Raw genomic sequence first — 17,832 nt, forward strand, 5'->3', positions numbered from 1 at the left:
TGCATTTTATTATTTTGAAGTAAAAAAAATTAAAAATTCATTGGTCAATTTTCAAGTTTTTGTTCTATAGTACCGGTTCACATTTTAGTCCTTCTGCAAGCTATTTCAGTTTCAGACTGAACCCGTCAGGTAGCTGCTCTGATGGCTATACTGAGTGTTTATGAGCTGTCGGGAGTTCAGAGATAAAGGCTATACATTGATATTTCAGATTAGCAACTTCTCAGGTTCAGTGTGAAACTGAAAGCAAGATACTCTGCAGATAGACATAAACTTAACCCTGTAGAACAAAGACTGTTGAAATTTTTTAATGAAGACCAACTGAAAAATTATTTTACCCCCAAAATGAGTAAAACACAATCATACAAATATTACCATGAAAGGTGTTCATAACTTTTAATGTAAGTAAAATGTATGCATGTAATGGTACATTTTGAAGTACATGGGCATCTCATATAGGCTCTCCTTACTCTCCATCATGGTTGGATGGTTGGCTTGAAAGTTGCACTCTAGCTTGAAGCTATCAGTGGAGCACATTACTTTCTACTGCACTGACAACATACTGTAGCTGAATGTGTCTTGGTTAAGACAACCGATTTAGTTACAAGGACCAATCAAAGACCTTGATGCTTTGAGTCTGTCCTTGTAGAAGAACCACAGCATTATTGATGTTTGATTCAATTAAGGAATAATACTTGTGATCCACAATTATTAGCAAAGAAATGTATAAAATAATCTCTTATGAGTTTAGCAAGTTTTGGAGTGATTGTATCAAGTGTTAAAGCTTTGGTCCATCCCAGACCTTAGTCACAAACATCACAGTCAGCTGCATCAAGTAGAGAGAGGATTGCAGGGTACAATGTCCAGACAACTGGTACTGGTGTAGTGTAGGTCATGCACTCAGCTGCCTGTGCTATATGCGCTATGCTAGATTTCTTAAGAGCATGACCTGCACTGAGCACCAGCTTACTGCTCTGGGAATTGTACCCCATGACCTCTCCCTTTACCTATCACAATTGAGTGACATTTATGGCCAGTGCCTGGAATGGACCTCATAACAGTATATGATATTTTATGATTCCCTTGTGGATCACAAATAACATTATTCACTAATTGAATCAAAAATCAAGAGTGCTATGGTTCTTCTATTTGCATATAGAGGGGCACCATTCCCTCCGCCGGGCACCTGTCCATCCAGCTTTCACGGAGTATAATCCTTCTTTGAACATTACAGGTACATAGGCACACACAGGAACCATGCTTTATTTTTTTTGCTATATGTCTGCCATGCCCAGGATGGTTGAAGGTGCAAAACTGTAAGGGTCTACATGGGTCAAGCTAAGGTGTTGCCATGATTTTTCTAAAAACAAGGCATAAACTGTTTTTGACTGTAACATGTGAATAGAGCTGTGTATACTCTAATACTTCTATTTTACACACCTGAGTATAATTCTTAAATATTCTATGCTGTCGGCTTCTTCACATTTAATTGAAAGAATCAAGTTTCCAAGGCTGCTTCCAGTGCAGTAAAAATTTAGATGGTCCTAATGTCAAAAAGACAAAAAGAAAGAAAATGATGATTGAGGAGCGGTTATCATCAACAAAGGATCTTTTCCAATCATGAATCAAATAAGAGGCATATGTATATGTTAAATCAAATTAATTTACAGTATATATACATGTACAGTGTATGTAAAAAATCCATGGATCTGCAGAAAAGACTACACTGACTACAATTTTATATAGCACCCAATGCTGGATCCTTGTATTCCTTCTACAGTGTATGTGCCTCCCTACACTTGTGTGCATTGTCTTTGATGTCTAGATGAGCTGGACACTTTGCTGCTCCTTATTGGGCTTATCGCATGATTAATGTAAAAAAAATTAAAATCAAACATCATAGAATACTTGACAATCTCTTTCTAACACAGCTAGAATCAGCCCTGCACCTCAAATGGTTCAAGAGCTCTCCCCATTCATTGCTCCAATTGCTCTGCTATATTTTTTTCAAGCTGGCAGCTCAGGGGTGTGTGTCCTTTTTTAGGGGCGTATCCTAAAATTTTACTTACTGTAATTACAAAAGTATTCAGATCCAGGTCCTGGTTTGAAAAATGTTGAATATTATTTTGTGGGACAACCTCTAATTTCCTTTCAGGCTCAAGTGAGCACAGGAAAAATGGTAGTGGTAACTATGCCCATGCTTAGCTGAGCTGTGATTTGGTCTTTTGTTTTTGACTGTATATTGTTAATATGGACTCTGGGATTGTCAATTATTTCCCCTGTGTGGTGAATGCCATACACACACAATTATATATATATTGGTTTGAAACCCTGACAAGCTGTTAAATGTCACCTGGACACCATTCTCCCTGATGAATCCTTGAGCACATAAACGAGTGTGTAATAGGTTCCAGTATAGGATAACCCTTATCGGCGTTACTGCTTATATGGGTGATTGTCATTATCAATGCACATATAATGAACAGTTTTCTGAACTTTTTTTATGGCTGTTTCTCTAGCCATATTGGGGCTATTGTTTTCATGTATTTCAATTATATTTGTAGGACACACATATTGGCATCCCATATACAATGGCATGCAAAAGTTAAAGATGACACACTCCCTTTGAATTTTAGCAAAAACAATTTTTATTTTTCATCTTTTATGTTTTTAAAATAACAAAAAAGAAAAAGGACATGAAGAAAAAGCATCCTGCATGGTTTGTACATAGTAGTCCTCCTTTTGGAAAGTATCACAGCTTTTGTAAACACTTTTTGTAGCCAGCCAAGAGTCTTTCAGTTCTTGTACTGCCTGAGGAGGTGGTGATGGTGAGTACAATAACGGAATTCAAGAGGGGCCTGGATGTATTTCTGGAGCGTAATAATATTACAGGATATAGCTACTAGAGAGAGATGGTTGATCCAGGGAGTTATTCTGATTACCTGATTGGAGTCGGAATTTTTTATTCCCCTAAAGTGGGGAAAATTGGCTTCTACCTCACAGGGTTTTTTTTTTTTTTTTTCCCTTCCTCTGGATCAACTTGCAGGATAACAGGCCGAACTGGATGGACAGATGTCTTTTTTCGGCCTTATGTACTATGTTACTATGTTGTATGAGGGATTTTCATCCATTCTTCCTTGCAAAAGTTTTCCCGTTCTGTGAGATTCCTGGGCCATTTTGCATGCACTGCTCTTTTGAGGTCTATCCACAGATTTTCCGATGTTCAGTAGTGTTGATCACGAATATTCGAATTGAAAATTTTTATTGCGAATATTGGCACTTCGAGAATTTGCTAATATTTTGAATATAGTGATATATATTCGTAATTTCGAATATTCAAGATTTTTTTTTAATCAGTACACATGATCCCTCCCTGCTTCTAGCTTGTGGGCCAATGAGAAGGCTGCAATATCTTTGACTTTAGGCGAAGTGTAGATTGTGAATTTTTCTGTAGATTTTTTCGAATATTCGCTATATTGCTATATATTCTTGTTTTTGAATATTACGAATATTCAAAAAAAAACTAATATATTCGTTTTCTAGAATATTTGTCTTTTCTTTTTAAATCTGTACAGTTGTTCCACTTTGGCATACTCCTCCCCGACAAGCGTCCCGTCACCATGGGAACGCCTGGGGGTTAGAATATACCATCGGATCTAAGTTTTCACGATCTCTTAGATTTTTATTCCGAAAATTCGCATTACGAAAATTTGCAATAAACACTACTCCTAACGAATATTTGAATAAGCAAATATTCTACGAAAATTCTACGAAATATTCGCAAAATATCACAAATTCGAATATGACCCCTGCCGCTCATCACTAATGTTCAGATCAGAGGACTGTGAGGGCCATGGTAAAACCTTCAGCTTGTGCGTTTTGAGGTAGTTTATTGTGGATTTTTAGGTGTGTTTGCGAGCATTATCCATTTGTAGAGGCCATCCTCTTTTAACTTCAGCTTTTTTACAGTTGGTGTTATGTTTTTTTTTCAGAATTTGCTAGAGTTCTACTTTAACCTAATCGGTCCACAAGACTTGCCTCCAAAATGCATCAGGCTTGTTTAGATGTTCTTTTGCAAACTTCTGACTGAATTTTAGCATGAGGACGCAAGAGAGGTTTTCTTCTGATGACTCTTCCATGAAGGCAATATTTGTGCAGGTGTCGCTGTAAAACAATGTACCACAACTTCAGTGTTTTCTGAATCTTCCTGAATGTCTTTTGCAGTCAAGTAGGGGTTCTGATTTGCCTTCCTAGCAATAGAACAAGCAGCTGTCTCTGAAAATTTTCTTGGTCTTCTAGACCTTCTCTTGATATCCACTGTTCCTCTTAACTGCCATTTCTTAATTACATTTCGAACTGAGGAAATGGCATCCTGAAAACACTTTGCTATTTTCTTATAGCTTTCTCCTGCTTTGTGGTCCTCAACCATTTTCAGAGGCAGCTGCTTAGAAGAACCTATTATTGCTGTTTTTTGGGACAAGCTTAGAGGAGTCTGATTGTATATATAAAGCTTTGAAATTTGTATTACCTGGGCTTTCCTAGTCATGATTGTGAACAAGCCTTAACCCTAACAGGCTATTTCGGTGTGTTATCTGAGCACTCAAATCTCCTTGGGTTCCATACTTTTGCAGGGTACTCCTTATCTTTTCTCTCTCTAAACTTGTACAAAACCGAAGTAATACACCAATATTGCAAAGCCTGTTTCATCTTTAACTTTTTGCATTTTGGAGACCATTTCATCTTCAACTTGCTTAGCTGTTCACAGTAACAGTAATTTTGACCAGGGTGCCCAAACTTTTGCATGCCACTGAATGTATTTTATAGCTATCAATAAAAGCTAAGTTTAAATGACTGTACAATTAGCAGAGTACTGTCTCTGTATGGAGACTTAGTGGCAATGCTCCATGGGTAAATAATATGCAAAGAGGAATCTCCCAGGGAAAGAAAATCATCTCGCTAGCACCACCTTGTGGAAGTGGCTCCCTACCTATGCGTCAAAATCCAAGTTTTTAATAATCCTTGGAACATGACAAGGGAAAAAATCCAAGCCAAATCTCGATCCACATACAGCTGTTCCGGGCTGCTTCTCCCTCATCAGTATGGTGTAGAATTCGGGATGGCTGAGTGAGATGCCTTGAATGCATGGGGGTGTTACTGGCTTTCCTTAAAGAGACCAGCTGTGTACGGAGTCTTATCAACAATACTCCGTGTTATGGAGACTTAGTGGCAATGCTTCATGGGAAAATAATATCCAAAGATTTATCTCCCTGACAAAGAGAGCAATCTCGCAAATATCACCTTTTTGAAGTGGTTCCCTATGACTAAAAGTCTGTATTTTAACTAGCCTATATTAAACCTAAGGTCTTTTTACACATTTCAGATTTTTTTTAGGAACAAACTAAACACTAAAGATCAGATCATCAGAGGAGACGACAGCAGCATTTACATACAGCAATCGCCTCTGCAGTATGATGATGCCACAGCAATCACTTGTCCCCCTAGAAAATATTTTTTTCTGGGCAGCAGATTACTATTTACACAGGAACAGGCTGCACAGAAACAGTGATTTTAGGTGCCAGCAGAAGGACAGGATCACCCGATAAATGAGTGTTTATTGGTCATTGGGTGATCAACGGCACATTTTATACAGGCCAATTATGGGGAATGAGTTTTTCTACAAATGCTCATCCCCAATAATTGCCCTGATTCTAAGTCGGTGTAAAAGGACCTTAAGCCATATCCTTTCCTACTATACTTTATTCCTGGCACTTACAACATCTGATCTTCTGTTGGTTAAATGTTTGTCCTTTAGCAATGGAGGAAGAAGAGATGGTCAGACATGTTAGTGGGCTGGAGTAATATCTTTGCAGTTGCTTGTAATCATCACATACATCATGTGTTGGATATTGTACCGGTTCCAGTACTAAACCTCCATATCAGTCATTAGTGCACACGTGGGGATAGGGAAGTGAGAGACAACAAATCCCCTTAATGATTGAGAAGAGTAATAAATAGCACTTCTGATAATTACACGTCCTTCTAATACATCAGATCATTTTAACTATAAAAGGTGACTGACTATTTAACTACAGAGTAAAATGTCCCCCAGGAAGAAGGGAATATGGAACTACAATTTATTTTGTACAGTATTTAAAATTCTAAGTCCACTCAAAGTAAAACCACAGAAGGATAATGATCAGGTCACTATATTTTGTAGGAATGAAATAAAAGGGCCTAATTTTTTATGTATAGTATTTTGCAATGGTATAAAAGCCAATTGGGTCGATTTACTGTACTATTGAAAAAGCACCAGAATTGAGCCAAAGAACTGGTGCACATGCCTTGCACCACATTTAGTAAACATTTTAGAAACCTTTTCCATTTCACCCAGGGCCATGGCTTGGTGGAAAGGGGCAGTTGCTTCACTGGAAAGGACATGGCCTAAATGTAACATTGTGTGCCAAAAAGTGCCAACGGTTTAGGTAAACTAAGTCAACAAACAGGTGATGTAAAGTTAGCCTGGGCAGTGTAAAGCTGTGGCAGATTTACCATCCAGCTTTAGCCGCTGTAATAAATCTGGTGCAGTGTAAGATTGACTTCCAAGTTTACACTATCTCCTACATTTAGTAGACAGTATTAGTAAATTTGCCCCAATGTATTGTTATTGCAGTATATTTGGCGGACACTGGCAGATACAACTGGTGGCAGGGGTGGGGCAAGCTCTCCTATTTTTAGGCTCGCCTTACACATCCCACAATGCTCCAAACACAATGATCTCGGCAAGATCATTCAATGATCTAATGTGTATGACATCCCCGACGGCAGATGTTGGTCGAAAAATAGATTGTCTATTTGGACTTTAGGATGTCAGATCTCTTGTCCCCACTAGAGTAATATTTATTCTAGAGGCATCTGGTTATTACTAGTATATTCTCATCTCTACATTAAAATAGAACATGCAGATTCAGCTGAGCAAAGCATGCATGTTTACGGTAGAGCTGCGGGAGAATGACGGCCAAATGAGTATTTGGCCAACGCGCATCTCAAGTCTAAGAAAACGAATGTGTGCTGCCAGCTATATCACAGCTCCATGCCTCACTACTTTTTAAATGAGTATTCCCATCTCAGACATGCATATCTGGAGCAATGCGCACCATTATTTTAACTATGTGATTTCATAAAAATGCTGCAGATCCAGATTTGGCTGAAGGTCTATGGGAAATATGAAACGCAGGACACACAATGCCCCCCAATGCATGAGAAGGTGGACCAGCAGGGGACACTGCCAGCGAGGAAAATGTAATAAACATAAAAACCTCACAATATTCTTACTGTATGTAATACTTCATTTTATAATGCCTTATTCCGTTGCATGGTAATTCATTTTGTAGCATAACTATAAAGAAATCCAGCAACTGAAGACTCATGAATGGATATCTCTCAGTAACCCCTATCTTTCACTCCCTGTCTGCACAGAGATAGGCAGAATCATCACTGTAGGTCTGGCTGGGCTATATAATACAGGCTATACCCATACAAAATATGCCATCTTATGTGTTAATTAGGTTTTCATGACTCCTGATATTGATGACCTATCTTAAACATAGGTAATTAATATGTTATCAGACAACTCACAATCCCACCGATTAGCTGTTCCCGACAGCCTCCATCACACTGTGATTGGAGAGGGAACAACAGCTCCATTTGAAGTATGGTGGTCATGCCAGGTTACTGCAGCTTAGCTCCCATTGATTCCAATTGGGGCCAAGGAGCAGTACCCACCACGGTAACTACACATTGAAAGGAGCTGTGCTTCCTGTTCCATTCAAAGTGCCGATACCAGTGACAGAAGCTGCAGTGAACAGCTGATTGGCAAGGGGTGCGGGTTGTTGGCCCTCCACTGATGGGATATTAATGACCTATCCTGAGGATAGGTCATCAATATTGAAAGCCTGGAAAACCTTTTCAAGTTACTTAACATTACAGATAGGAAGAAAGACTTAGAAAAAAAACACAAACCTTCCCCAAGAAGTGTTTTCTGTATGCCCGAGCTGAGCCTTTATATTCTAATTTATATCCATATGTGCTGGGGCTCATGGGTTCTTCTTCTTCATCACATATACTACTGTCTGAAGATGTTGGAGTGCTTATATTTTCTGGATCTTCTATCCAATATCCCCCAAACTGAGGCAGAATGATGAGTGGGTAAGTGGTGTCCTTCTCCAGGATCTACAATATGAAAGAGCAAACAGGTAAAACTTACATGTTCTATTCCAGAAAAGTCTACTAACCGAACATAGTCAAGGCAAATTGTGTGTGCATTAAGATGGATTGGTGAATCAGCATCATTAATAGCTATGTACAGCTTAGACGTTGAGAAAATGATTCTTAAAAACGTAGAACCAAAATAGTAAATAATATTTATTGAAAACTATTTAGAAAGTTAATTAATTTGCATTAAGGAAACAAATGAGCTATAAAAAAAAAAATACTGCAAAGGGTCCACAGCCTCTAAACCAATGACTTTTTGGATCTAGTAATGAAGATCTCCAAAAAGGATATGATTAGAGATAAGTAAATTTCTAAAAAATTTGATTCGGCCGGATCGCCAAATTTTTAAAAAGAATGTGGTTCGATCCAAATTTATATGCGGCAAATCACATTAAAAAACGTCTATTTCCTGGCTGCAGAGAGCCTTTATAGTGGTGTAGAACACCGTGCCTTGCAGTAACACGCATAGGGAGTCTGCTGTGGTAATGAAACAATACTGTGAGTCAGTATGACATGCAGATGACAGGCATCACTCTTAGAATCACTGCACACTTCACTTATTATATTATATATATGTTATACATGGCCAAAACTGACCAAATAACTTACAGGTCAATGTTAGTGTCAGGAAGAAGCGCACTCCTTTTACACCGTTGGCAGCTGATTTCACATAAATGTCTACAGAACCTGTTCTATTAAACGCTTATACAAGTAGAGCCCCCCGACAGAGTGGAGAGGGTGTCAGCAGTAAGTTTGTGTTGACTTCACTGATTAATTTGCCCTTCCTCTGATCCGTCAGAACAATAACCCGCCAAAAAACAGAACCTGTCTGTTGAGCATCCGCCTTTGGTCCATTTGGGTAATCCATCAGTATTGCTAAAGCCCCAAAAAAACAGGAGTGGTCCAAAAACAGAGATATTTGCATGTCTTTTTTGTTTTGTACCCACTCCTGCTTTTGGCTACCAAATCATAAGCCAATTCTGATGCAAAATAGGGACCATGTCATGCAGACACTGGGGACTCCCTGCCTCCATCTCCACTGCATACTGCCACGGTGTGTCTGGGTCCTCTGCCTCATCGTCCTCATCACCCTTTAGCTCCTCTGGCTGCTTCTGCTCCTCCTCTCCTGTCACCTATGTAGAAAAAACACACATTTCTCTACACATTGCTTGTGCTCCAATGTCCTCTTCCTCCTCCAGTTCAGCCCCCACAGGGCTCATGTGGCTGTAAGATCTAGGCGCCACGTCTCCAGTCCCCTGACCAGACAAATTTACTAGCATCTGTTCCAGAACATGAAGCAGTGGAATGACATTGTTCATCCCATAGTCCTGGCGACCCCCTCAAAGGGCCTGAGCAAATGGCAGGTGTCACGCATGAGCTGCCACTGACTGACATCGAAGTTACACAGGGGAGTACTCCTGTCCGCTTGGATCATCAAGAAATAGTTTATGGCCTTTCTCTGTTCGTATAGTTGGTCCAACATATGGAGGGTGGAATTCCAACGGGTGGAAACGTCGCATATCAGCCTATGTTGGGTGATGCCGTTCTGCCGCTGCAGCTCATGGAGGGTGTGCTTTGCGGTGTACAAGTGGCTGAAGTGCATGGAAAGTTTCCTGGCCATTTTTAGGATGTCTTGCAGATAGTTGGAAGACTTCAGGAATCGCTTGACAACCAGATTGAACACGTGTGCCATGCAGGGCGCATGGCTCAGCCCTCCTTGACGCAGCGCCAACACCATGTTCTTCCAATTGTCGGTCACCATGGTTCCGATTTTCAGTTGTCGCTGAGAAAGCCAGGATTAGATTTCTTGATGAAGGACACAGAGCAGTTCCTACCCTGTGTGACGTAGGCAAACAAGGTGCAGAACAGCGTGACACCGCCGTGCCCTGCACATGTGTTATGCTGGAGGGGCATTGTGAATTGTCCCTGCAGTGGAGGCTGAGGACACGGTGGAGGATGAGGAGGCAGAGGCAGACATTGTCGCTGGACCAACAGCGTGATAACGTGAAGGCAGAAGCGGCGTCACCTGGCCAAGTTGCTGGTGTGGCTGTGCAGGAACCACAGTGGGCCATAAAGGACATGTATTGTCCCTGACCGTAGTTACAGCTCCACATGTCGGCGCTGCCGTGCACTTAAGCAGACACCGACAGGCTCATAGACTGGCCCACCTTCTGTTCTACATACGTGTGCAGGGCTGGTACTGCCTTTTTGGCATTGAAATGACGGCTTGGGACTCTCCACCTCGGCTCGGCACAAGCCATCAGTTCTCTGAAAGGTGCAGAGTCCACCACTTGGAAAGGGAGGAACTGCAGCACCAGCAACTTGGCCAAGAGCACATTCAGCTTCTGTGCTGTTGGATGAGTGCACAAATACTGTTGTCTCTTGGCAATCGCTTTGGTGATCGATTGCTGACAGAATGACTGACGAGGAGTAGGAGGAGGAGCGGCAGCATAAGGACCAGCAGATGATGGGAAGGACAGACAGTTCCCTTCGGCTGAGGTGGTGGAGCCTTGACTGCCTGAAATCGGGTGTGTGCCATTGGGTGATGCAGCAGTTTCTGCGGCAGGCTGGACCACCACATTGGAGCCATGGTTCTCCCAGGCCTTTATGGTTAAGATGCATATGTCGACGCAGGGCCGTGGTGCCAACATTGGCACTATAGCCACGCTTCACCTTCTGCCCACAGTTTCTACCAATGGCCATGGTCACCTCCTCCGGCGGCTTAACAAAAAACTGCCACACTGCTGGGTAGGTGATTTCTTATTACCCAGGCTGTAAACTCCCCTACCAAACCCTGTACTACTTCAATACTGTGGAATGATTCCTCCCTATACTTTCCCTGAACTTCTATACAGCAAAATACAAGTTTTAAAGTCTTTCCTAGCAATCTTCCTGCACTAAGTAAACTGGAAAATGTCTGAATCCAAGTAGGGTGAGGCTATTTATAGGGCTGTGACATCACAGGGCTGGTTGGCTGCTGATTGGCTGCAAGCATGGCATTGTGGGTGATCCCTCGTACCCAGAGTTCTTTGCTCCATGTCCTAACACATGCAGCAGCCATTTTAGGAAAAAATGTGATTTGTTACCACGAAGTGTGAGGAAATTCGGATTCGGTGCGAATCAAATTTTTCCTGAAATTCGGATCGAATTCCACTTAGTCAACTTTGATTCGCTCATCTCTAGACATGATGACACGTGAGGGAATAGCAGAACCCAAATCAGTTAGAAGAAAAGCAAGCATCCTAGACAACTGTATCTTAGTAAAGGTGGTAATAAAAGGTGTAGTATGAGACTTATGTGGAGTGGGAACAGAGGGTCATTGTATGGCATAATTTATTACAATTCCTACAGTACATCCATTATATAGTTCCAGAAAACCCCTGATAGGTCATCAGTATCAGATCCGTGGGGGTCTGAGACCCTGCACCCCTATGATTCAGCCAATTCAGGCAGCCTCCCATATCAGAATCTATACAGTGGACGGAGCTGGAAGTGGCCGTGCCAGGGTACTGCAGCTCGGCTCCCATTCCTATGCTAACTATCATTTCTAACACTTGTGGTTGCCTATATAGCTGATTGGTGGGGGAGCTGGGTGTCGAATCCTCACCAATCGGATATTGATGGCCTATCTTGAGTTTGAGAAAAGATGCTCAGAATTTTTTTTATCACAGGGAGTAGAAATTTTTACTAAAAGTCAGAATATGGTATAATGATTGTAATGGTGTCTTACCTCTTCAATGCTGGGATATGGTATGTAGTCATCCTGTAAAAATAAAGGAGAGATACATTCAGTTATTCATACAATACTGAACGTTCAAGTTGTTAATAAAGAACAAGATTTCATAGTTACTCAGTAATATGGATATATAAAGAATGAAACGTTTCGCTGGTCTCCAGCCTACAGCCTGCTTGGATTTGATGTTTCACAATAGGTTTTCGCAAACCACGGATCCACAAAATACGGACACCATCCATGCACCAATCTGCATTTTTCTCAATTCCATTACTAGAAGTGATTATTCTTGTCCGCAATACAGACAAGAATAGGACATGTTCTATAATTGGCGTAAAGGATGCACAGATGCGGACAGCATGGATGGCATCTGTGTGGTGTCCGTTCCCCCCCCCCCCCCCCGCAGACTTATATAAATGAATGGATCTGTGTGCAATCAGCAAAAATGCGGATTGTACACGGATGCAAAATACGACAATGTGCATGAGGCCGGGAATTCAGTTCATGGGAAACAAGAATTTTTGAATATTTACACCAATTAAAATTTAGTACAAAATACTGTTCTGTAGCAGTCAACACAAAAAAAGACCTCATATAGATAGGTAATCTATTGTCAGTTTACTGCTGATGTGAGGGGAAGGTGTTATCTTCAAGGTAGTTCATTATAATGGTTGGTGTAGAATTGGGATAACAGTATGACAACCCTATTGTTCTCTTGCTATACCTAGCTAATGATGTCCACAGAAAAGTATTGCATTGTTTATTGTAATGTGTGATGATTTTATTGAATCACAAAAGGGGGGCTTTCTCTGGTCACAGTGATGGTTTCATTAAGAGAGTTAAGTGAGACTGTTTGCTGTGCTAAAAGTCCAGACAAGGAGTCAAGGGGATAATGTATTAATGTATTTTCCAACATGGGTACTACTAGTACCAAGTCCCACCATCAGTGCCACTACCGCCACTCCTGTCCTCTACCCTACTCCCTTCCTAGGCCAATTACACATGGAGTGACTTGAAAAAATTATATTCAGAAAACCATCCAACTGTTTTATTTTTATTTTATTTTTTTATTACATAGAATTTTCACATATAGGTTAATATGAGATTTAAAAAAAAATAATAATTACATGGAATTGTCTCTTTAAAGGGAACCTGTCACTGGGATTTTGTGTATAGAGCTGAGGACATGGGTTGCTAGATGGCCGCTAGCACATCCGCAATACCCAGTTCCCATAGCTCTGTGTGCTTTTATTGTGGAAAAAACCCGATTTGATACATTTGCTAATTAATCTGAGATGAGTCCTGTATCTGAAATGAGTCAGGGACAGGACTCATCTCAGGATAAGGCCCCATGCACACGGCCGTATTTCACGGCCGTGTGCGGGCCGTGGAACCGCGGCCTGGATCCCTCCTGAGAGCAGGAGCGCACGGCGTCACTGGTTGCTATGACGCCATGCGCTCCCTGCTGCCGGCACAGTACAGTAATACACTGGTATAGATCATACCAGTGTGTTACTGTATTGCGGCGGCAGCAGGGAGCGCATGGCGTCATAGCAACCAGTGACGCCGTGCGCTCCTGCTCTCAGGAGGAATCCAGGCCGCGGTTCCACGGCCCGCACACGGCCGTGAAATACGGCCGTGTGCATGGGGCCTTATCCTGAGATGAGTCCTGTCCCTGACTCATTTCAGATACAGGACTCATCTCAGATTAATTAGCAAATGTATCAAATCGGGTTTTTTCCACAATAAAAGCACACAGAGCTATGGGAACTGGGTATTGCGGATGTGCTAGTGGCAATCTAGCAACCCATGTCCTCAGCTCTATACACAAAATCCTGGTGACAGGTTCCCTTTAAGGGTCTTGAATATTATATTGTCAGCAACTGCGAAGAATTAATAAAACATTATTGCCATGTATCTTACCAATAAAAGGATGCAATCTCCTGCAGAGTGTATATCATGAATGTGTGTTTTTGTACAACACGCCTCCATATGATTATTTTGCTTATTTGCTTTCTAGGCATGGAGAGCAGCATATGGTGAAAAAGATAAGACCTGATATACAGTATGTCCAACTAAACAAAGCAGCATATTTACACGCGCTACCCGACTACCGTACATACCTCGTGCTCCCACACTAACCTAGGGCGTTCTGTTTGGAGCCTCAATAATACATTATTTTTTCAACATCCCTTTATATGATGTGAGCAGCAGAGAAATAATATCCCGCTGAGTACCATCTCACTTACATTATAAATGCAAGACGCACGTTATAAAACAAAGTTGAGCGTTTATTAAGCCAGATGGTGAAGCGAACTATTCTCAATCTCAACACGTTGATTTTAAAAGTAAATCAATAAAAGAGAACTGGGAATTCAGACAATTTCCTAAAGAATGTGCGTACGCTATCAATTATACAAGCAAGATGATGCCATGCTGATGCTATGCCAGCAGCCTGGTGTACGCCACACACTACCTGAGGCCAGGCTCACACCATGCATGACACACAAAACATTGCTTCTTTTTTTTTCTTTACTTTTTTCCATTGTTCAGACGCTAAAACCCGCCAGCCAGATGTTACACCAGGGACCCTTTAGGCTGGGTTCACATCACGTTTTATGCCTCAGTTTGACATGTACGTTAGAAAAAAAAAAGGATACAAAAACGCATCACACCATGTTCTTGTATCTTGCACAGTCCAGTAAAAAACAAATACCTTTTTTTTTTTTACAGTCCATGGTGATTGGATGCCATTGTATGGCATCAGTCTGAAGCATCCGTTTAACGTATACGTTTTTTGTATATGTAAAACAGATGGAAAAAACATGATGTGAAACCACCTTTTTTTAGTTTTTTTTGGTCCATATGGCATTTTTCCAAAGTGCAGCATGCTCTCATTTGGCATTTATTTTATCAGGTTTCTGATGCGTTTCATTTGAAAGCCGCAGACCCGCTCATGGCTTAGCCCGATTGAATAGGGCTAAACTGCGAGCAGTCACCCACTTTGGTTACCAGCGGCATGCATCCTGCTCCATCCTGCCTGGTAGCGATGATTATACTGATAAAAAGAATATCCTTAGGCCTCCTGCACACAACCGTATTTTTTCCGTTTACTGGCCGTTATTTACGTTCCATATACGGTCCGTATACAGAACCATTAATTTCAATGGTTCCGCAAAAAAAAACTGAATGTACTCCGTATGCATTCCGTTTCCGTATGTCAGTTTTTACGTTCCGTTGAAAGATAGAACATGTCCTACTATTGTCCGCAAATCACGTTCAGTGGTTCCATTCAAGTCAATGGGTCCGCAAAAAAAACGTAACACATACGGAATATACTCCGTATGTCTTCCGTATCTGTTCCGTTTTTGCGGAACCATCTATTGAAGATTTTATGCCTAGCCCTATTTTTTCTATGTAATTACTGTATACTGTATATGCCAGACGGAAAAACGGAACGGAAACAGAAACAAAAAACGGAACAACGTATCCGTGAAAAATGGACCGCAAAACACTGAAAAAGCCATACGGTTGTGTGCAGGGGGCCTTATTATGACTATCAGTGGCCCCATTGCTGAGAAAAATAAATGCAAATGAGCCAGCTGGAGCACTGAAGGGCTGGCCAGAGTCCTTGGAGCACCAGTTTGTTACACCCCCTTCAGTTTCCATCACTCCCGCCTTCCCCTGGATTGTGAGGGCTAGTCTTCTAGTTCCTGCTGCTTTCTAAGCACAGAGACCTATATTCTCCTAAACTCCTATATAATTAGCAGTAGGTCAATAGCACCAATAATCAACACAAATATTTATCCATTAATAACTATCTTTATTGAGGACAATGATTACACAATTTCCAATAACCCATAAAATCACATTATAAAAACATTACAAGAGGGACCATTGCAAAACCGTAAAAATAATATATAACGCTAGGCAGTGTATTTAATTAATACATATATCTCCCTTATAAAGTGCCTGTTCTACATATTAAGGTATTTCCTATCGGAATTAAAATGCATTGAATATATAAGGAGCAGTAAAAATCAATCTTACCAATTCATAAAAAATTAACACACTCCTACATTTTTCAATTATGTGGCATAGACCATTATACCTTAAAGGAGTTCTCTGGGAATTAAGAAAATGAAAATACTTAAATATTACTTCATTATAAATATATTCCCAAATACCTTTCATTAGTTATAATGGCTTGTTTTGTCTATGGAGCAATCATCAGGGGAAACAAAATGGCCACCGTCCTATTAGTACACACAAAACCTGTCCTAATCACACAGGAGGATTCACAACACTGAAGTAAAGAACTGCCTCATCCTCCTCTCTGCTCTACTTGTCAGGGATTGTGATCCTGAATACAGATGATAAGAATTTTAGCGGAATCTCTGGAGGAATGTAGTTCATGAGCAGATGTGGCTAATGAGCAGCAGAACATGTATGCAGTCTCCATTACCACAGCCTCACATTACCAGTGTGTCCTCTCCGTCCTCTCTGTACTTCATATCTCCCCATAAACTACATTCCTACAGAGATTCAACTAAAGATCTTATCATCTGTATTCAGGATCATATTCCCTGACAAGCAGAGCAGAGAGGAGGCTGAGGCGGCTCATTAGCTCAGTGTCCTGAAGTAACTTGTCCTCCTGTGTGATTAGGACAGGCTTTGTGTGTACTAATATGATGGCGGCCATTTTGTTTCTCCTAATCTTTGCTCCTTAGTCAAAATGAGCCATTATAACTAATGAAATGTATTTGAGAATATATTTATAATAAAGTAATATTTACGCATTTTCATTTTCTTAATTCCCGGGAGTCTGTCACCTACATTACATGATTTAAACTGATAATATAGCTCTGTAGGATGCAAATACATAACACCTATGGTACCTTGATTTCGTTTTTCAGAGTCTCCCAAGCACCAAAACCGAAGTTTTAAAGATATGAAAATTAGCTTTTAGTTATTCTGGAGAAATATAATCCCACATACATCATATGTATGAAGTGCTATAAAGTGGTTAACAATACTAACCAGACAGAGTCATATGGGGTCATTTATCAAACTGGTGTAAAGTAGAACTGGCTTAGTTTCCCATAGCAACCAATCAGATTCCACCTTTATTTTCCAAAGGAGCTGTCAAAAATGAAAGGTGGAATTTGATTGGTTGCTATGGGCAACTAAGCCAGTTCTACTTTACACCAGTTTGATAACTGACCCCAATAATGTTTGTCAATGATGTCCTCCTAAACCGCAATGCGGTCCGCCAAAAGCTTCCTCGGGTGTTCTAATTTGTAGGTTTTCTTGGTCTCACAGGGCTATATCTAATTTATAGGTGTTTACTTAGCCTGTATTCTGCTGACTGCACTGTATCTTCTGGTCTCGGTGTATGTTTAGTGTTCTCATTAATGGAGTCAAGGAGAGTCACAGTAAGGTATCATTTTTTATTAGCATGATCAACTAGGCCAGGGGTGGGCAATCTGTGGCATTCCAGCTGTTGTGAAACTACAATTCCAAGCATGCTCCATGTATTTCTATAAGAGATCTGAGAAAAACAGGTATGCATGTTGGAAGTTGTAGTTTTACAACAGTTGGAGTGTCACCGGTTGCCCACCCCTAAAGTAGGCTGTATGCCTGGTTTAATAGGGTTGATCATGCTGACAGATGGTTTTTAAGGGCCAAGTAACATATGTTTAAGAACCTAGAAAACAACCTTAAAGGGGTTATCCGGGTTCAGAGCTGAACCCGGACATACCCTTATTTTCACCCAGGCAGCACCCATGATGTTGGCAGCCCCATGGAGAGCCCGGTACGTCACCGGAACT

At 40.9% G+C, this 17,832-nt stretch overlaps 1 protein-coding gene across 2 annotated transcripts in view; it reads right to left on the minus strand.

Moving 5' to 3' along the window:
• The window catches only part of LOC122930430 (rap1 GTPase-activating protein 2-like), a 135,062-nt gene that overhangs the window by 91,875 nt on the left and 25,355 nt on the right, over positions 1–17,832 (minus strand). For both annotated transcript variants that reach the window (XM_044283834.1, XM_044283833.1), the window contains exons 3-5: positions 11,999–12,031; positions 8,017–8,226; positions 1,438–1,541 (exon numbers count right to left, since the gene is read on the minus strand). In XM_044283834.1, coding sequence (XP_044139769.1) covers positions 1,438–1,541; positions 8,017–8,226; positions 11,999–12,031 — 347 coding nt within the window. The remainder of the gene's footprint in view (positions 1–1,437; positions 1,542–8,016; positions 8,227–11,998; positions 12,032–17,832) is intronic.

Source organism: Bufo gargarizans, chromosome 3, assembly GCF_014858855.1.
Source record: "Bufo gargarizans isolate SCDJY-AF-19 chromosome 3, ASM1485885v1, whole genome shotgun sequence".
Lineage (NCBI taxonomy): Eukaryota > Metazoa > Chordata > Amphibia > Anura > Bufonidae > Bufo > Bufo gargarizans.